The sequence below is a fragment of the Macrosteles quadrilineatus genome, unplaced genomic scaffold (assembly GCF_028750875.1).
Source record: "Macrosteles quadrilineatus isolate MER2022 unplaced genomic scaffold, UCM_ALF_1.0 Scaffold_2__2_contigs__length_208266976, whole genome shotgun sequence".
NCBI classification, from domain to species: domain Eukaryota; kingdom Metazoa; phylum Arthropoda; class Insecta; order Hemiptera; family Cicadellidae; genus Macrosteles; species Macrosteles quadrilineatus.
Window position 1 is genome coordinate 115,067,989 of NW_026542595.1, and position 21,830 is coordinate 115,089,818.

General features: G+C 34.1%; 1 protein-coding gene across 1 annotated transcript; it reads left to right on the forward strand.

The window, feature by feature from the left end:
- The first annotated feature begins 3,397 nt into the window (after positions 1-3,397).
- On the forward strand, positions 3,398-20,505 carry LOC128986536 (germ cell nuclear acidic protein-like). The gene is made up of 12 exons (XM_054406949.1): positions 3,398-3,585; positions 8,248-8,334; positions 8,919-10,572; positions 11,039-11,218; positions 12,165-12,232; positions 13,495-13,660; positions 14,004-14,503; positions 15,314-15,438; positions 15,758-15,883; positions 16,138-16,250; positions 16,944-17,051; positions 18,220-20,505. The coding sequence occupies exons 2-12, from the start codon at positions 8,250-8,252 to the stop codon at positions 18,515-18,517; spliced, it is 3,423 nt and encodes a 1,140-aa protein (XP_054262924.1). The 5' UTR covers positions 3,398-3,585; positions 8,248-8,249; the 3' UTR covers positions 18,518-20,505.
- The last annotated feature ends 1,325 nt before the right edge of the window (positions 20,506-21,830 follow it).

Consider the following 21,830-nt stretch of genomic DNA (forward strand, 5'->3'; position numbering starts at 1 on the left):
TGACCTCAGCAAGGCCTTTGATACTATTGACCATGAAATTTCATTAAAAAAGTTAAATTTCTATGGTTTGAATGCAAAAAGCCTAAACTTGTTGAGGTCCTATCTGGCCGAGCGCGGGCAGTTGGTGTCCCTAAATGGTAAAAGCTCAAGTATCAGAAGCCTAACCTATGGCGTTCCGCAGGCCCGGGCCCCTGCTCTTCAATGTAATGATTAATGACCTTCCCATGTGCCTTGGTAAATGGTGTTGTTTGCTATACAGACGACACTACAATCGTTAGCGTTACAATAGTTCGCTAGAAATAGTGCTTTTGAGTTGAACTAGAAGCGTTTAATCAATCTCTACCTAGTTCCGGGCAAACTATCTCTTTCTAAATCAAGATAAAACCCGATCTATTGTTTATAGCCTCCGAAAAATTGAGCATGAGGTGACAAGACAAGTGTAAAGCTATTAGGCATTTACCTAGACTGTAAGCTGGATTGGAACAGCTATTGACTATGTTTTTAGCCGACTGGCAAGGATTGTGCATTTGCTTCGTAAGTTAAGGTAATGTGTACCAAAAGTCTGGTTAAGGACTGTGTATGTGGTATTTTCCAGAGCATCATCACTTATGGACTGAGACTTTGGGGTGCCGCTCCTGGAGTCGAGAGAGTCCTGCTTCTCAAAAAAAAGGCTATACGAATAGTAGCAGGGGCCAAGCGCCTGGATTACTGTGAGCCTATCTTTAAGGCTGAATTCCTCTTGACAGTTTATGATCTTTTTATCTTTCAGACCCTCATCAAACTAAGGAGGAGGTGGGCCGCGCTCTCAAGCTCAGGAGCGACATCCACTACAATACGAGAAGTAAACAGGATGTAAATGTACCCTTTGTTAAGCTGAAGAAATTACAAAGAAACTAAGTTATTACATTGTAAGCCTTAAACTATTCAATATGTTCTCTTGTAACTTACAGCCCAGAACCTTCCAAGTAAACAATTCAAAAGGGGCGTGGAATATCTCCTCCTGGCCAGCGCAATTGAAAGTATAGATGAATTTTTTTAACCTGAATTAAAGAATATGTAAGTACTTTTTTAACTGATGTTTTTCAGAGTGTGCTGTTTGGTTTTTCACTCTTTGCATGGCGAGTTTTAGGACTTTTTCATTTGTCACCTGACACATTATGTATTTCCTTTTCTGTTGAACGGCTGCTGAAAATTTAATTCATTCACCATACGTTTGAATAAAAAAAATAATAAAAAATCTATTAAATCTCCAACTTATCAGCCAAGTTGGGCTATATCAGGCATGGGCTATGTCAAAACTTTTAAACCGGATTGATTTTTGTTTTTAAATTGTAAGAATTACTTTATTTTATTTTGAGGGGTATCTTTAATTTTTTAAATTTTAATTTGCTTTAACTTAACAAGTGTTTAGAACTTATATTCTGATGGTTATATGTTGGCCAGGACTAAGATATTTTATTTTATTTTTAATTTTAATGAATAAGTTATATTATTGTTAACTAGAAAAGTTGTTTTATGTAAGTGTATATATTTTTTAAGAGTGACCAGCGAGTGCCATGGACTCTTCCTCACACACAGACGTGTAGTCTTGTGAGGAATATTTTTTCCTTTTATAAAATATGTCACTTTTTATTTATTGTACTTTATTGGAAATAAAGAATCTTGAATCTTGTATCATGTGATGTTGAAGTAATTGTTTAATTTATTAATCTTTAAAGTACATATCATAATGTACTAGAATTAAACGTTTTCCAATGACTTTGTATTTAAAGTTCTAAAGGAAATAAATTGATCTTATGTCTTATAGATTGACATAAGTTATTGATTATTCGATTGTTTCATTCCATATGTATCGTTTTGGTTAGTTAGGTAATGTTAACCTAACCTAACTTACCAAACGATATATCAAATGAAACAAGAGAATAATCAATATTTCCATTTGGTTGAGTTCATTCGAATGAGTGTAGGACGTATAGTAAAGTGCAGCTGAAGATAAACTTAGGCTAATAACTTAGTGAACCAAAAATCCTGATTAGGATTAACTTATCCCGCCTAGATGAACTTACCTAAAATATAGGCTAATGTTCACACTGTAATTAATTAGGCCTAGGCTACAAACCAATAGGCCTATTATTTCTGGCGTAAAACTAATAACCGAACGGAATAATGGCCTACGTCTCTGAGTGATTTTACTTGTAATAGTAAATGTATGATGATGATAGTTTTGTAAAATCACTAATAACCGTAAACCTTGTTTTCTACACCAATATGCTACTAGGGGAACAGTTTATTAACTGGGCTATGCTAATATCGATTGAAACTATCGAATTGAAAATATTGATTAATAATCGATATTTTTAAATATATCTATTATAAAATTAAACTATCATAACCTAACCTAACCAACCAAACTTGCTGATGGTGAAAAAATCGCATGAAGGTTTACTAATCGAATCGATAGTTTCAATCGATATTAGCATAGCCCAGTTAAGAAACTGTACCCGCTACTAGCCTGAAGATTCCCTAAGCTCACAAAAAATTGCCATAAACAAAGAAATTTACTTCTTCCCTAAGATTTTCGGTAGCCTAGGTCTAGGCTAGTCTACAGAGAAAAACCTAGGCCTAGCCTTTTTTATTCTAGCTTTCAAGGCTGGCTTGGTTTTTCATATTATATAACTATTTATTGGTGTAATAACGATAGAAAATTTGCCTAGCTTAACCACTTCCACTTGACTGTATAAAAATATTACTAACCTGTTGGTACCGATGATAATGTAATGATGTAACCATGAAATCAAATCCAAATGACGGTAAACAATTAAACAAACGAGGAGTGACGACACTACGACAGTCGAGCCATGCGTCATGCGTGGCATAGTAGAAAAAAGTAAAAACCTGCATTGGTGCAGTGCAGCAGCCAACACTCTTTAGCAAGGAACTTACTTGACTTAGTCAGTTGATCCATTTATCATAGATTAAACATTTAAATTGGTAATACAGTAATAAACCACACAAGTATTTGCAGGCTTATAATCTCGTTGTGATATCTGAAGCTTGTTTTTTACGTGTTTTTGGATGTCTGAAGCAACAATTAATTGTTTGCTAAAATTTAGTTATGGCTATCTCATCTAAGAAGTCTTTATCTTAATCCTGGATATTCTAAAACTAAAAAAGGGTTAGAAACACTAATATAACCAACTCCTTGCAGACATGAGTATTTAAATTTTAATTGTGTGTGGAAATGTAAGAATTTCGTATTTAAGTAAGGTAGGCTATGCTCGAAGGGTTTCATGTTATCAATCAAGTCAAGTCTTTTTTATGCAGACGAAAAAGCTTGCAATGTGACTTCTTCTTCTCCCAACTTCAACTTTCAACTGTCGGATTTGGCTGATGCGTCTTCTTTTGCTTGTCTGATGTTCTGTTTCTTTCCTTTTGAAATTTAATTCAAAATTTAAATACTTGCTCTTTTATTGCCATAAAAACCCTAACTTATATTCAAACTGAAATAAAACTGTTTTTTGCTCTTGATTTTGCTGTTTGAAATGAAGAATCCAGTGATCCAGTCAAAGTGGAATGATAATTGAGGTCAGTTTTGTCACTTTAAAACAAATTAGGTTAGGCCTACATTTCATACTACCCTAGGTCTAGGCCTATGCTAAATCTACATCAAGGCTTTGTCAAGGTCAAGACTCCACACTAAGATGTTTCATAATTTAACCGATAGTTTATGCGGATATTTGTTGTGAGAAAATAAAATCTAGAAAATCAGTTCAGAATGTAGGCTAGGCTAAGTTATTATTTTGATCATCAGTGTTTTGACCATGTCCTACTTCAATTTTGAACCTATTGACTTTCAATATCTGACAGTGGCGGTTCTAGGACCATTTTAGGGAGGGGGCTAACGGGGTGTTCTAAACCAGGATTTGGGGGTCCTCCCCTGAAAAATTTGCTATTTTTAAAGCCATTTGGTGACTTGGGTACACTTCCATATCTGTTGGCACCAACAACCGAATTAACCCTCCGAGTGTCCATAGTTTAGGCCTTAATGTCCGCCTATTTTTGGCGCATTTGCAAGGTTTTATTAAAACGGATCTGAGAAGCTTAAAACAATGTTAATTCTACTGTTCTATATACCATTTTGTTTGGAAAATCATGGGCTTCAATATTATACATAAAACATAAGGAACATTTGTTTAAAAAAATTTTTTTAGGTACCGGTAAAAAAAAAATTTTGGAAAATTAAAAAAAAAAAAATAAGTTTGTGCTCAATGAAATTGTATAAATTATAGGCCTATAAATATTTGAAAATAGCCACTTTGTTCTAAATTTTATGAGGATTACAAATATATAATAATATAAGGAAGTAGATTTGCAAATAAATAAGTTAGGCCTATGGGCAAAAAACAGATTTCAGTACATAGGGTTTAGCTAAGAATGCATAGCCTAACCATAGCTAGGAGTCTGGCTGATAATTTACATCAATATCACTACAACTTCTTCAGGATCATCAACCAGCCCTTCAAAATCACTTAAATCTTCTTATAATGCACCACATATATCACTACTTTTGATTTTTAACACTAAAACAATGATAAACGTAATAAAACACATCAGTCATCGGTCCGAGGGTAACCTAGCTGCTTACAAATACGCACGTCAGCTGTCTGCTACAATTACGATCGGCTCGGAGAACATAAAGTGCTTGGAGACAGACCTCTGGAGAAAGCGTAGAATATAACGAAAAGAACGATGCCTAACTCGATCCAGTTTAATCCGATTCAGTCAGTCATAGAGCCTTCGCCGTAAACGATGTTCGTGCGTCGAAAAATCGACACGTGACACTACACAAAGTGTGTCGCGCGTTGATTTTTTGACGAGTGACGCTCGGAGGGTTAAAATATCGATCGATATATCGTTTGGTTAGTTAGGTAAGGTTAGCCTAACCTAACTAACCAAACGATATATCGAATTAAACAATCAAATAATGGGTACACTTCCATATCTGTTGGCACAAACAACCGAATGAGTAATATTGATTATTCGATTGTTTAATTTGATACTGATCGTTTGGTTAGTTGGCTAGGTTAACCTTACCTAACTAACCAAGGTAGGCTACAGGTACGTGTAAGAAAGGGCCATGTGGCCCTAACTTTGCCTGTATAATTAAATGATTTTTCATTTCATTTTCATTTCATTTCATTTCTAACCAAACAATATACAGTACCGTATCGAATAATCAATCTTTAGATCGATATTTTCATTCGGTTTTTTTGTGCCAACAGATATGGAAGTGTACCCGGTGACTTTTTAAAGCTATTTTCATCGTCTATAACTGTGTCTTAAAACCTGCCGTTACATTTCTATTTTGAAATCTATGTTTCAATTAATATGTTCAGGGTCCAAGGGAGGGCTTTAGCCCTTATAGCCCCTCCCCCCTTGGAACCGCCACTGATCAATGGCAACCAACAGACTTGCAAAACGCAGACATGAGCTATTCTATTTGACAACAAATACCATCCTAGCTTTGGTGTAATTACCATAGGTATCCATACAGACGCGAAGCACAACAAAGAGTAAACCTAATATTATCTCTTAAATGTTACATCCTATTGCACCTCTGGCGTTGTTAAGCTAATTTATTTTGCTGAATTGATCTATTGCTTATGGTTGCCAGTGTTAGTTTTGTTTTGTAGGTCCAAATCATCCTCTTTTAAACAATAGAAGCTATAGGTGTATGAATAAGTTTCAAATCATAAGGGAGCTGTTGAACAAAAAAAAAAAAAACAATGTAAAGACAAAATGTATCAAAATCCTTTTTTTCCGAAATCCACTACAATTTGGCTTGCATTGGAGGTTAGTAAGCCAAGTATAAAGGATAAGTTAGCCAGGCTTAGGGCACCTTGGGAAGGGATGTACGGTATCCCTATTTATTTATTTACCTTATAACCATTTTACAATAATTTAAATATTAAGTTATAGGGCTTTGCTCAAGATGGTATTTGCTCATATGATACAACCCCCCCCCACCCCCTCCCCCAAGCATTGTACATCATCCTGCTGTATACTTAAGCCACCTTAAAAATAGTGAGGGTTGGTGGAAAATGTCTGTTTCGGTTTGTTATGCTATGCAATAAATTTGTCGCAATGTCAAGAGACGATAACGACTCCCAATTGCGCTTGTTTAAGGTTTTCCTGCGATTATGATAGGCATAGACAATGATGATGGCTCTCAATTTTACCACAATTGCAGGATATGAAAATGATGTGCTATCAGACGGCAAAGTGAGGCATGGCTAACTAAGCTTTTTCTACCATTCAAACTTTTATTTTGGAATTCAGTTAAAAAAAATCCTACTTAAACACAGTTATTCAACAGTTTAAACAAGTTTTGCATCAAACAATCTATATATCTAATTCCGTAAGCCCAAAATTTTACAATGAAATTGTGAGCGAACCGGAGGGCGTAGAAAGCTGGGAGGGGTCTCATTTTAAAGGTCTGGGCATGAAATTTTGGGGAAAATTATTCATTTTTCTTAATTATGCACCAAAAGGTTGTGACAGAATAAAATAATTCACATTTAAATAACATGGGAATCTAGGTCATGTTTGCTTTGTTTACATTAAAACATGTGGTTTAACTTTATTTAAAGCATATGGTAATATGTAATATGCACTGTAATAGGTATACTAACCCGAGAGGTTGAACCTACCAATTGACTATATTAATTTAATTGCACGATCTGGAATGCCACCACACAAATTAGTTTTAAAAGTTGGTTCAATAGTGATGCTTATTAGAAATATGAAGCTAGGGTCTGGATTAGTTAATGGAGTACGATTGGTTGTGTTAGGTATTACTGGAAAAAGTGTAAAGTTAGTAGTAATTACTGGAGTAGGCAAAGGAAACGTATTTTCCATGCCAAAAATAATACTAATATCCACAGATCCTAATATGCCGTTTAAGTTTACAAGGAAAATTTTCACAAAAATTGGCATTTATTTGAAAAATTTATCTCCATGTATTTTATCTAAGTGAATTTGTCTATATTCAAAGAAATGTATATACATTTAATTAATAGTCATGAAGATTATCATTGAAAATTATCCTTAGTTGTATTATGATTAGAAAGTTTATACTATAAACACACCGCATGAAAAATCCTTTGTAATTTTTATTTTTAACAGAGCAGACCTCAAAATGCATTATGCAGGTATGTAATAACTATTATACATATTATAATATACAATAATGTTAAACGATAATCAAGGTAGGGTAACCCATGGGACTAATAATTTGTACAAAATAATTACTACAATATATACATAGGGGCTACTGCCCCTACAAGCCACTAGTAACATTTAATTTTCAATCTATAAATAAACCCAATAATTTGGAACAAAGAAAAAAATATTTCCCCATTTCCAGCCTCCCAAAGTCTTCCGTTCTGGAGCGACTTCTCCATTTGACAATAAACAATTAATCTTTATTTACACATTCATTTGAAGAATAGTAGTAGCGTCAATTTACAATTTTTTCTAAATATGTGGTTGAGGTGTTGTTTAGTCAAAGATCTGTTGGTAGTATTCTTTTAAAGAGTAAAAAGGTCGATTAATGAGCCATTGATGCAAAGCTGGTTTGAGACCATCTTCTGTCTTGCTTCTTAGATCTGGTGGTAGCCTGTTTGCCTTTTTTTGTTTTGTGAGAACTCTTTGCATGTTAGTGGCAGAGGTTCCACCCCATGCTACAAGTCCATATCTAATGTGCGACTCGAAAAGTGCAAAGTATGCTACTTTTGTTATGATGTCATCTGTTGCATTTTTTATATGTTTAAGAGCATAGATGCTTGAACTTAATTTTTTACATATATTGTCCACATGAGGGGTCCAGGTTAAATTCTTGTCGAGTGTGATGTCCAAAAACTTAGCTTCATCTTCCACTTCTACATCTGGAAGTCGTGGCACTTCATGAGATTTACGACCAAAGGCTATTTGAGTTGTTTTAGACATGTTTACCGTGAGATAATTGTTGTAGCAGTATTGGTAGGCCATTTGCTCCTCTGTCGCAGCGCCCCTGGAGACACAGCTTTAATTTTCACTGCTAAATTAATTATGTTGTCAACTACCTAAATGTTATCAGTTAAGTAGGTACTGAAGCTAACTTAGTTTAGTAGCAATAAGTGAAGTAGTAACCATTCAACTAAGATTCAAGAAAATTCTTTATAATTGCTTATTAATTGTGTTTTTCAGAAATGGATTTAGACTTTTCATTTGCTCTTGTCAGCTCATTAACGCCTAGAAGAAAAGCTGAGAAGTCAAGCCCTACAGAAGTTTCGAGTAAGGAATTAGTTGAACCTTAATACTAGCATTAATTTTTAGATTCTGGTGTAGGTCACTGTTAAATTTCACTAAGCAGACCTAAGAACGGATCATGGTATCACTGAATGGCAGGTTTTGTGTTGGGCATGTTCTTTACTTTATATTAGGCATTCAGAAATGAACATTCAAAATTGAGATCTTGAAGGAAAAATTATCTTTGGCCTAGATACTAAAAATATAGTTCCTGAAAAGTGGTGAATACAAATGGAGAAAATACTTATAGGACTAGTATGTTTATGCTGGTCCCTAAAAATGGCTTATTCTAGATAAGCCTACAGTGTTTTATAACCACCTCTAATAAGACCAGGTTGGTATTTGTCAATGTCACACCGGAATGCCTGTTGCCGTGGTAATAACAAATGTGCAAACAATAACATTCCGCAGACTAAAATTAGTGCATCAGCTGTTTCAGTTTGCCGGGACAGCAGTGTTGCCACTTTGTCTCGCCGCAGCCTTGTATTAGAGGAGGCTGTGGTATTTTCTGTATGAATTTACATTTTTTGTCTTAGTATCCTACCTTATTGTTTGCTTGTATTTTTCAGAGAACACCAGATCATTGAAAACTAAAGTGAAAGGCAAAAAACCTGAGGGAATTTCTCATCAGAGAAGAGAAGAAAAAGAAAATCTACTGCCTAAAGAGCAACCAATGAAGAAAGATGAATTTCTTAAACCTGCCGTAAACAAAAGGAATACAAAGTCATCAAGTTTCAATGGCCGTGAAAGTAATGACACCTCTGGAAGTTTTTCAATCAACATGCAAAACATTGCTGTTAGAAGAACACGATCCAAGGGAACAAAGAGAAGTGAAATAAGTCCCCTTCAATCTTGTTCTAATGTGTTAGAAACATGCGACGTAAATTTTGGTAGAGGAAATCTACCAAATCAAAGACTGACTCGGTATAGCTCTGATGTAATAAATATTTCATCGGATATTGATGAAGATTTCCCTAAAACTCCTCAGAGAGAGAGTAAAAATGATCAATGTCAATCTGGTGACAAAAGGAATAGTAGTTACTCCTTGCGAAGTTCCTTGGATGTTGTGGAATGTTCTTTTTCTGAAGCTGTGGGAAGTGTGTTAGACAGCTGTCCTCGTTTGAGATCTCTCTCAGCAAAGAGGACTAAAGTAAAAACTCAACCGACCAGGACAAGTGGAGTTAGTGAAACGTCTCTGTCCACGGCCTACGATAGCGATTCGTTCCAAGCGATACGTAGACACGGAACCAGAGTGATTTTGGAAACCCCGGATACGGATCAAAGTTCTACAGAGATTTTAGATAGACGGAAAGATTCGCTTTTGAGTGTAACCTCAGAAGGTGACAAAATGTACAGGTTAAGAAATAGTGTGAGTGTAAGTCCAAAGAAGAATACAAAAAGAAAGTCTTCAGAACTGAATGACAGTGCTGATGAAAATGTAAAGAAATACAGTGAGAATTTAGGCCTGAATGCGAGACAGACAAGAAATTCATCTTCAAGCTATGTGTCACAGAAGAAATCAGGAATAGATGAAGATGAAGTTGAAGTAATAAATTCTACAAATTACTATCATAATAAAGAATCGTCTAGTTTATTAAAGAAAAATAACGTAGAATCCAGGAGGAATAAGAAATTGCGTTCAAGCAATGATTCCACAGGTTTGGACATGTTTAAATTAGAGTCGACAATAAAAGATCAGTCTCCTACCAATAAAGTTAAAAATGAAACCACAAAGGAAAAATCCGGATCAACCCGGTCAAAGAAAGATCAGACCAATAACGATGTGAAAGTTTCAAAAGGAAAGAACACAAATGTACCAAATTTCAAAAGACCTGATCCTCCTATGATTGTTGAAAGCCAAGAAATAGCGGATAAGAAAAAATCGACTAAACAGAAAGCAGAGGAAAGTAAAAGTGTCCAAAAAGCTAAAAATCGTCATTCTCCTACTAGCCCTAAAATGCCTTTAGTCCTTCCTTCTGAAATCATTCAAAAATTTGAGCATATCAATAAATGGCTCAAAGATACCCAGGATAAGACTGTTAGTTCAACGATAGATCCTGTAACAGCGGAAGTCATATCTTTGAAAGATATAATGCCAGTTAAAAATAAGTACAAAGTATCATTGAGTCCAAGGATAAAGAAGAAAAAGGACAAAGCGAAGACTTCATTAGAAGAGGAGCAAAAACTTTTCGAACAGCTCTACGGTGCTGACTATGACAAAAAGTATGTATATTTTTCACTAAAATGTACTTTTATGTGCCAACAATGTAAACATTTTAATAGGGAATGGTTTAGTTGTTTTGAAAATTATCAAGCAATTTAAAATACTCAAAACTCTGGGTTCTAATAGAAAAAGTAAATTTCATCCTCAAATAGGACATTAATTCTATTGGTTGAATGAGTTTGTAAAATAATTAGTCGCCTAACCTGTCAGGGCCCAATTAATAGGCTTTCAAATTGCATACATTTTCTTACATTTCAATATTTTGGGGGTTAATAGTAAAACCTAACCTTAACTATCTGAACGCATAACCTAACTAAAAAAATGAAAACTTAACTTGTGCTGCAAATTTAATCAATCAAAGAGTCCCTAGTACCTCAGGCTCGTAGGGCTTAAGGATTTGAAACGTTTGTAATAATTTATATATTTTAGTTTTTATATTTACATTTCTTTTATAATCATTCCTAGGTTAAGTGATAATGTTGACGAGGACGAGAGTAGTTGTCAAGATTCCGTAGAGTTCTCGGAAAACATCTTGGAGAAGTTGTATGGAACTGTTTGGCCGAAAGACACTGCGATTACTCAAAGCGAGCCGAAAAAAGGGAGGAGGAAGAAGACTGTAAAAAATAAAACACCGCTCACTGAAAGGTAATGAAATTTTATTAGTAGAGGGAAATACAATTCAGAAAGAAATACTGATGCTCGATTTGCTAATTTTTGTCAAGACTTGACACTATTTTACTAGGTATTGCATTTTAAAATAGGTACTAAAATTAAAGCAAATAAATTGAAGCAGTTAAAACATTGATTCCAAGAAAAAAAAATTCTTAAGCGCTTGGTACTATTTTAAACTATCATCCATATTATCATTGTTTAAAACACTCTTTCTTTTAGCCTAATTCTTATTAAAAAAAAAAGTTAAATTACGCACAAGAACTTGTCAAAAGCAAGATGACCTTAGGGTTAGGCATTGAAAAAAAAAGTTAAATTACGCACAAGAACTTGTCAAAAGCAAGATGACCTTAGGGTTAGGCATTGTGTAATGTGTAGACTAATTGTTTAAAACATCTGATTAAATGTTCTTACAGCTGTTTTTAAAAAGTAAAACAAAAACCCTAAAACTAGCATTAGGACTATTTTAAACTTATCCTGAGCCTTAATTAGAACCTGTTTTTACTTTTTAGCAAGATAAAAAAGTTTTATTTGGTTTAGCGTACTTTACATGTGATTAATTTACGAGATTTTCTTTAAAAATATAAATTTTTAATAAACTTAAAATGTTAAGTAAATAAATCTTTTAACAAATTTCTTATCTTTGAAGGTTTGTGGTTGGATTTCCTGTGATCGTTGTGCAAATGTTTTAATGTAGTTTACAATGTTCTTTGGTCATAGGCCTATTGCTAATTCGCTTAATTGATGCATAATTTTTTATTGTGTATAAATGAATTAATTTGCAAGATTTTCTTAAAATAACAAGCTTTCTACTTGTCCTGGACAAGCCTTCAGGACTTAAATCTTTTTAGTTATTTTAAATATTTAATTCCTTGTCCACAAATATTTAATGACTTTTATAAAACTGAAATTGTCTGTTTAGGAAGAAACACAGAACGTCTATTTACGAAGTATTCTCTTCTTCTTCAAGTGAAGATCGTTTTGAGGAATGTGAGTAAAATAATTAAAATTTCTAATTTATGGTGCAAATTTATCTTTTGAACTACTCAGCTGTTTAAATAGGTAGCCTATGTCTGATTTTGTATGGTTTTCTTGTATGACAAAAAGACTTATCACTCAGTAATAATAGTTAAAAAATTCCTGAAGTTATGTGCAACTTGCACATAAAGATTTCCCCTTTTCATACCAACTTATACCAGAGCTACCCTCCTCTTAATTTTAGCAACAAATTTGCTCATTGGGCAGATTTGCTACAAGAGGAATAATTTAATAGCAAAGGCCTTGATTTTATTTTTCATATTCAAGTCGCAAAAAGCTCATCGATGATGATTCAAATTACTGAGCAGTCTCTATGCTGATGTACAATGTCTATTCCTTACTCAAAAGTTTAAGTCTGAGACGAGCTTGCGACAGCTGGGACATTGAACACAAATAATCCGTGGTAAAATTCACGGGAAGCGAGCTGGTCTAGTGGTTAGAGCATGGGACTTTGGTTCCTGAGGTCCCGGGTTCAAATCCCGCCAAATCACCAATGGATTTTATCTAAGTGATAATGACAACCCCTAGGTCTAGCCTGAAGTAATGTGAAAAACTAAGTGCTTAGGACAACAAGTCATAGGACAACAAAAAATTTGTGAAATTCACAATGGTTATATCTATTAAAATATTTTTCAGTTGAAGAAATAGTTTATTTCATAACTAGTTTAAAAAGTGGCATTTAAACTCCGGTGCTCGCTCAACTTTCATTTGGAAGACCAAATTTATTTTGAAACTAATCTGGTACATCAGTTCGGTTTGGGCCGCGAAAGGATTGTAGTTTATTGCTGGCTGGTGTGTTTGTAAGATTTGAAATGTATGCAATTCTTTTTTGTTTCTCTAAAATATAATTTCTCCTTTTTTATTGTTTAATTTATTATAGCCTATTGCTAAAACTTTTTTATTATTTTTATATCCAGGCTAAGTGTAAGAAAAGGCAATGCGGCCCTAACTTAACCTGTGTTAAAAAATATTTTTTCATTTAAAACCTTTTGAATAATAATATAAATATTTTATCATACTTAATTGTGATAACGTCTCTAAATTTTTAACTCTTAGCATAAATATAATTTACTTATATTTCACAGATAAATTACCTCTGAAAACTGCTAGTGAGGAATTTAAAAGCTTTTTATGGCGTTTAAAAGCCCCCATTTTCGGATGTCAGGCGCTGTAAGCACCCTGTTACAAAGTATTTGGATTCTGTTGTGTTGCAGTCCTGGAAAACGTACAGAGAGGCAAGGTTGAGTCGACAAAACATCGTGTTGGCAGACCTGGAACTCCAGATTTCATCAACGACTCCGACTCGGAAGATAATGCAAGCCTCGTCTTTTATCAAAACATCGTCTCAAGCGCAGTCAAAGATGACGTCAATAGTCTCAAGTAAGCAGTTTAGAGTTTAAGTTATAATTTAAAAGAAATGTTGACTGTAATTTAGAGTGTTAATATGTTGTGTTTGAAAAAAATAAGGAAGCTTATTTGTAATAGGCATAATCAAGAATTAAAATATGTGGTTCAAAGCTAATGAGAAACAGTTCAGACCTTGGCCTTGTTTATCTTATGAACAGTTTATTGGTCCTGTCAAGAGTTGACTGTACCCTTTTTCTGGAAGAGATACTTATCAAGTATTTTTATATACATCTTAGAGTCTGACTCAATTCAAAATACAAATTTTTCTCTTTACAAATTCATTTGGCCCATTAAACATAATATTTTTATTTTTCAGGAAAAATCTTATCAAGCCAAGTGAAGATAAACATAAAGTGAACAGAAGACGATTATCCTTCGGAAGCAGCAAAGACGACGGCTGCTCTGAGAGTGGCAAATCCGACACAAAACCGACAAAGGTGAAAAAACCACAAGATACAAGTAAACCGAAAAAAACTAGGTCGAAGAAGAAAAATAAATACATTGAAGAAAAAGGCGATGGCGACATGGAGGTTTTTTCGCTTGTTACTCCGATAAAAATCAAAGGGAAAAAGACTGACAATGGTTTTAGTGAAAAATCAACGAATCCAAACGAGTTGCCTAGAAGTGTAGGCAAAACAAGAACTCCTAAGAGTCAAAAAACGAAAGAACCAAGTTCGGAGGAAAGATTAAAAGCGAAATACATGGATTTGGACTTCAAAGCGCCTAAAGCTGTTTCGACGTTTAAAACTCCAAGTAAATCCGTTAGGCCGGAAGTTCCTGCTTCACCTGCTTTGTCTTTCCTAAGTTCACTTTCTGGTAAGTATCTAACGAACAACTAATAACAAATTATCAAGTTTTACAGGTGTAAATTGTATTAATTAGAATGGCGAGAGTACGAGAACCCATTCCTCACACCATTGTTTTTGTTGTTTTGTACAGCCGCTTAACAATTATTTGCTGTTGGTTTAATTTAATGTCTTGTGTTTTTACTTGAAAGCAGGGTTGCCACCTTAGGTTAGAGAAAAATCGGGACATGGCCCCCCTTCCCCTGAATTAACATAGGCTTAAATACGGGCATAAGGAACCAAAATCGGGACTGTCCCAGCAAAATCTGAACGGGTGGCAAACCTGCTTGAAAGTGTCATTGCCTTTCTCTCTTCCCTAAACGCTTAATTGACAAAATCTTTACAAGTTTGAGGTTTCCAATATTTCACCAGAATGGTTAAACTTATTCACCTTTATTTGAAATATTTTAATATGTGAGTTTTTTTATTAATTAGCCCTAACATATTTTTTTGCATCAATTTTATAACTGCAATTGAGTGATGTCAATTAGTTCTCGTAACCCAAATAACAGATGGTGATATTTTACTTGCGTCATATTATTTTATTTTATCTTTTTTCTGTCGATTTAAAGTTGTTAATGAATTATCGTCTCCAATGAAAAAATTACTTAACATCTTTTGAAAGTTTACGGAGTGTATTCTCACGAGAACAAAAATTCTGATGTTCTTTAAAAAATCATATCAAGTCAATATGTAAGTTTAAATGTAGGTTACACCAAAACTGTATACAATTTTATTTAAATTTGTTAGTTAAATGGTACTTATGTTAAATTATTTTCAGAGATGACTGCAGGCCTACCATGCCACCCTGACGCCTTAGTGTACAAGAAAAATTTCAAAACCAAGAGAGAAGAATTGACCAAGAGGCTATTTACCTTGTATAACAAAGAAGTATTTGACCAACAGGTATTATATAGTTTAAAAGGAATTTGTATAAAACAGTTTTTTTTGTTAATATTTGTTACTCTTGTTAGTGAGGTTGTTTTTTGCGGTTTAGGTAAACTAGACACAATCAAAGTATTCTAGATCAAGGTCTAGTGGTAGATCGCAGGCGGTCCCTGATGTCCCAGGTTCAAATCCTAAAATCACTAATGGATTTAATGGATCACTAAGTGATAATAACGCTACTTTCTAGGATTAGCCTAAAGTAATGTGTAAAACAGTTTCCGACCTATCAATATCATCCTATCCAAAGCAAAGACATAACAAAATTGTTATGTTGCAGCTACCGTCGGATTTGCTGATACAGTGGAACTCTCGAATGACCAGTACCAGTGGTTACTGTTACAACAAGAGGATCTACCGCGGCAACGAGATCTTACGATCTTCTAGAATAGTACTGTCAATAAAGGTACTGTAATAGCTTAACTTGCAATCTGTAATGAATTCTTATATTTAAAAATATAGATTAGTTATAACAGGCATAAGTCAATCCTACAAATTGTATATGTCCAAAAATGTTTTGAAACCCAAGTTTAAAATCTAACACAGCGACCATTATGTCAAATGAAGAAAAATCCCTCTAGGTGTAAATTTAAATTTGAAGACCTTCATTGAACGTTACTTGGTGATAGATTCCGCTGCTTACAATATTTTTTGTTCAAGATCCTGGACAGAGCGGACCGACTGCGAGACACGCTAATACACGAGTTGTGTCACGCGGCCACGTGGATCATCAACGCTACGTCGGACGGCCATGGACCCATCTGGAGGTCATGGTGAGTGAAATAAAATCGAAAGATCTATGTTATCCTTAAATATGTATAAATTGGTTAAATATTTAGACCATACGAATAAATTAGGACCGTTCCACATTCAGAAGGTTGGATTTTGACTGAAATTTGTGGTATTTTATAGAAAAAAGCCTGAGTCAAGTTGAGCTTTTAATATCGTGATTGCGGAATGCGTTTGCAAAGATTTTGCTATGGTAAAATTCATCCTTATGCTGCGATTGTGGAGGACGATGATGATGTTTCCTTGATCGTGGGAGAAAATAATGTTGTCTAAACAACTGCGGGAGATGTTATGATTTTGTTGTTACCACACTTCTTTAAATACATTTTTTATTACTGTAGTTATAGGTTTTATTAATTCTTTTGTAAGAAATTTGGATAATTGGAGTTCTAATGTACTCACACTACACTATTTGATATATCACCTTTATACTTAAATATGGATATAGATTAAGAATATAAAACGACCCTAGTCATACCACACTCAGGATTTAGCATACACAGTTTTTGTCAACTCAAACTTTAGTTCTATTAATTTCTGACCCTTTCTCGTCTTAATATAAACTATTTTTTTCACATTCAAATTTTGTTAAATAAATTTTTCTCTCGTAATAAAATTTTGCTGTATGTGTCTTTACCTTTTTTTAGTGTAAACCATCTATCATTTGTTTCATGCAGGGCTGACAAGGCCAATCGAAGGTTCCCGGAGCTGCCTGTAATCAAGCGTTGCCACGACTACGCCATCTCCACCAAGTTTACGTACAAGTGCATGTCTTGCGGATACAGGTGAGTGAAATAGCTGTACTGTCGACTACCTCTAATCCAAACACCTTGGGGCTGTATTAAAAAAGTCTGAACCATCATTTTCTTTTTATTTCCGGGAAGTCTAACTTGCAATTAATTGCAGTGTTGGGAAGTAGCGCGCTACAAGTAGCGACGCTACAGTAGGGCGCTACTTTTTACAGTGTTAGCTGTAGCTACGCTACTTTTTAAGATTTGTAGCTTTAGCTGTAGCTAGCTACATTTTTAAAGTAGTTGTAGCAGAATTATAACTACTTTTCTCACCACACACCATAAATGTGGTACACACCATGCTGTGGTAATGTTACATCTTCAATTTTATTTCTAGCAAATTTGCTAAAGCCTGCAAAAACAATGTAAGCATTTTTAAGCTGTGAATAACAAAGAGGTAAAAATGGTACCGCAGCTTAAACCCTGGGCCTAGGACTACTTAACGCGCAACTACTCGACTCTACTCGATACTCGAGTTTTTACTCAAATACTCCACTAGACTCGAATAGAATTGAAAAAAATCGCTACTTGCCCACACCTATAAAATGCCCCCCCCCCATTAAAGGGGAAATGCTTGCTCCTAGGTTGTGTTTATCAATCAATAAAACTGTAGCCTATTATAGGTGTGCTTTTAGATAAATAATAAAATACGTAATAAGTAATCCCTTTGAATTAGCTTTATTTCACTACCAAAAAAAAAGAAGAAATTTGGAAATTCCTTGGCCAGGAACAGTGAGTTCACATGTCTTTCCAATCCGCTGTTGCCAATCTCTCAACAAAAATTCCCTGCAATTACAACATAGTTCCAGTTTCCCTCATCTAAAAATATCAGCTTTTACATCATTACGCTCTGGCTCGTGACGTCATTTTTAGCCGTCGGTTACATAGTATATTATCGGATAACCGCGGACTATGAAATCCAGAGCTTGGGAACGACCTGTATGAGTTTAGATTAAGCTAGGTTAAAAGTAAACGTAAAACCAAAGCATAACCCAATACTTTGTTTGTATATTACATACAACTTATACAGTATAGTAATAGTCAAGTAACTGGAAAGGTCCAATAATTTTCAAACTTTAAACTTACTAACTAATTATTGTACAATACCATACATTTGTGTTCAAATTGTTTGCATACTAATCTAGTTGTTCTGTGTCTTTAGCATCGGCCGACACTCGAAATCCCTCGACACTGAGCGTAAACGTTGCGGCTTCTGTTACGGCAAGTTCCAGGTGTTTGTCACTGCCAAGATGGCGACCGACAGCGTCACAAGTGGGTCGGACTCTGTCAAAACTCCTCGAAACCCGACCGGGTTCGCGTTGTTCGTAAAAGAAAACTACGCCATCGTAAAGAAAGAGAACAACGTCCCGCACGCTCAGGTTATGAAGCTACTCAGTCAAAAGTTTGCTGAGGTTAAAATATCGAAACAGAACACAGACGAACCTATTTTATTAGATTAATTGGTGTGTAAGTTTAAAATTTGACTTACTTTAGCCGTAAAGTATTTGTAATACCAGTATATATACTATGTCACTGATGCATTCTGTAAATGACCGTTGCGGTGAAGCATCACTTATTGCATAATGTATATAAACATATTTAGAATGTAGCCTACTATTTTATTGAGTTTTGCGTTTTTTACATGCTTTTATATTTGTGATAAAGGAAGCTTTAGTTCTTCCTCAGCATTCGGTGTTGAGCATTTCTTGGAGTTTTGCATTTAATAAGTCAAAGTGAGAGTTTTTAGCATCGTCTTTATACAAAACTGATGAAACATTTTACCACTACACTTATCTGATAGATTTTTTTACTAAAACTTTTATTCTTTTAGTAAAAACTGTAATATTTTATTTTACAGCTCAGCATGTTTTTAATTTTTTTCAACTAATAAATATAGAAACACAATAATTGAACAAATTTTAAATATTGCAAGTAGTTTCAGCAGAAAAGTGGTACAATATATTGCTTGTATTTTTTATTCACCGCTTTTTTGTTAAAACTACTTCTAGTGCCTTAAAAATATTTGTCCTTTTTTCAATTCGGTACCTTAGTCAATTTGAATATGCTAGTCTTATAAAACTCAGCGTTATAGTTTCATCATGTCAATAGTAGGTATAAATTTTAGAAATTTTTATTCATCGCTTCCGCTTGTCTTATATAGTTTTAGCATGGAGTTAAGAAATGCACTTTTGATAGAACATGTAATGTTTAAAAACCACAATGAAAAGTGACAGTTAGGCTAGGTTATGATAAGTTTTTTACCATATTTGAAATGGAATATTATATTATAACCTAGTCTACCTGCCACAATATTTCTGAATTTAAAAAAACCTTTGCTTTGAAAATGTAGCTTTTCCTTGTTAAACGTAAAAGAAGTCTTTTCTGCATAAAATTTGCTTCCCAAAAATCTGTATTTTGTTACGTTTAGGTAAAACAGTTTATTGCAATAGCAAAAAGTTGAAAAATAAATGTTCAGTTAAGATTGAAGGTTTCTCAGGAAATAGTATATTACGTTACTAGTCCTGAAAATGGGTGTTTACCGTACGAGTGTGTGCGGTATTACCATACGAATCCAGTAAACACCTTTTGGACGAGTGGCGTACGATATTTTATGCCATGCTATTTACTCTAAGCTAACGTAATGATAAAAAAACTGTACGAATCTTTATATTCTTACCGACTAAAGGACTAACAATCACTACTTATATTAGAGGTTATGTTTTTCTTTTTTATCACTCATTTTCAAAATATAATCAGCTGATTGGTGTCCGGTAAAACTCATTACAGTACAGTGGTACGTAATGAAACCCCATTTGATTAAGCTGGCGGCAAACAGCTGTTTTCTGGACTAAATCCTTACGTGGGAAGTCTGTTAAAAAAGTGTAGTGTGGTGTAAAAATTTTTATGTAAAATTGCTTGTAAAAGTACTCTTCACATAACAAAATTGTTTGAATACAAAGTTTTGTTTCATTTTACAATATTTATTAAAAGCATTTAGATCTCATGTTATTTGTTATGTATTAAAGTTAGTTATTTTAAGATTATTTTATATTTAGCTCATGACTGTATATTTAATGCACTTTATGTAGATATCTTTTTATTAGAAATATACATGACGGATGAATTTTTATTGAAAAAATATGTTTCGAGAAAACTTATATTTGCTCACCATGAATGAATAAATGAAAATACTTTTTGTTGTAACTAAAGAAGTTTGTAGAGGTATACACCGATAAAACATAATCAGTCAATGAATTTTTGAAAAGAATAGAATTAACTTATTTTTCTATGAACTACCTTATCCTGCCTTTATCCTAACTATAAGTTGAATGTTGAAACTAAACTTCAGCCTTATTCCAAATATGAATGTTTTTTTACTCTGAATCACCTAGGACAACTACTTAAAGTGTAAATAAAAGGATATTCAAATAAAATATATTTTTATAAATTTATTGTCTGTTTTATCAACCCATTCAGTTCCTTCCCTTATTTTGCAATTTTATAGACATTTTGGTACATATTATGGCTTCAACTTTAATTACTTTTCCGTTATATATGAAACAACACATTTATAATACACTTACCACTTAGTACTTATAAAATTTCATTCATTCATTACATTTTGGTTACGTGCTGATCTAGTAGAGCGTGTGATTTAGGTACCGGGTTCAAATCCCGCCAATCACCGATGGATTTTATCTAAGTGATAATGCTGCAACAACTAGGCCTAGTCTGAAGTAATGTGAAAAATTATCCTCGGCTAGAACCTAGCGCCCTAAGATGTGAAGGTGGGACAAAAAAGATGTATATAAGTTTTAGTTTTGAGCATATATCTGTACATTGTTATCGTACGGATCTTTTACATTTATTTTGTAGAACCCACATAAAAACCCAATTTTTGTCTAAATAAAATGCATATAAAAAAACAGTAAAAATATATCCTTGTAAGGACAAAATAATCCTTATGTATTTTCAGGGCCTGATTACCCATTAGGCTAATTAGGCTCCAGCATAGATTAAACATACTCCCTCCTAAGGGAGTATGTTTAATCTATGCTGGAGCCTAGGGCGCCAGTCAGCCAAGTGTTTTAGGGGGGGCGCCAGACAGCTACGACTTAAAGTTGGGACTGGGGGCGTAAAGGCCCTAATAAAAGGCCTAGGTAATTAACAGTTAATTTAGAAAGTATGTATATTATTGTTTGGTTTTTTGATATTTTAGGTTAGGTCTACTTTTGGTTTAATACAATCATATGTTTAATAAACTGTAAAATAAATACATTATTTTAAATCAAAAAGTTTTACATTCCTTGAACAACCGATTTGTTACTATTTTAAGCCTCGTTCGCACTGGTGCAGCACAACGAGATTGGCGGCCGTCATGGCATTTGTTCAGCATTGAACATAAGGCGAAAAATTGTGTGACGGCTGCCCGTCCGCGCCGTGCCGCCCTAGTGCAAACGAAGCTTTATAAGGTCGTACTGTGAACTTAGTTTAAACAATGTCTTAACCTTCTGTATCTATACTCAACCAGAATTAATAGTGCCTATGACTATGTCATATTGTTTAGCTCTTGAATTTAAAATATTATCTCAAAGTCAATAAATTTGCAGTTTTTAAAGTTCCTAATCAAACCATGCATTAATTTGTGATCAGCTTTCTTTTGTTTTTAAATAAACTGAATAGTAGTATAATGCCTTTGGTATTTTTTAATTTTTGAATTCAGAATTAGTATTCATACTTTGAAATTTTGAAAGTGGTGGCGGAGAGGAGGGC

What these genes read in the sequence shown, in the direction of transcription:
- LOC128986536 (XM_054406949.1), top strand. Translation starts at nt 8,250, where the DNA reads ATGGATTTAGACTTTTCATTTGCTCTTGTCAGCTCATTAACGCCTAGA. An exon ending in GGTGCTGACTATGACAAAAA is followed by an intron (nt 10,573 to 11,038) that starts GTATGTATATTT and finishes AATCATTCCTAG; the next exon opens with GTTAAGTGATAATGTTGACG. An exon ending in GAATAGTACTGTCAATAAAG is followed by an intron (nt 15,884 to 16,137) that starts GTACTGTAATAG and finishes TTTTTGTTCAAG; the next exon opens with ATCCTGGACAGAGCGGACCG.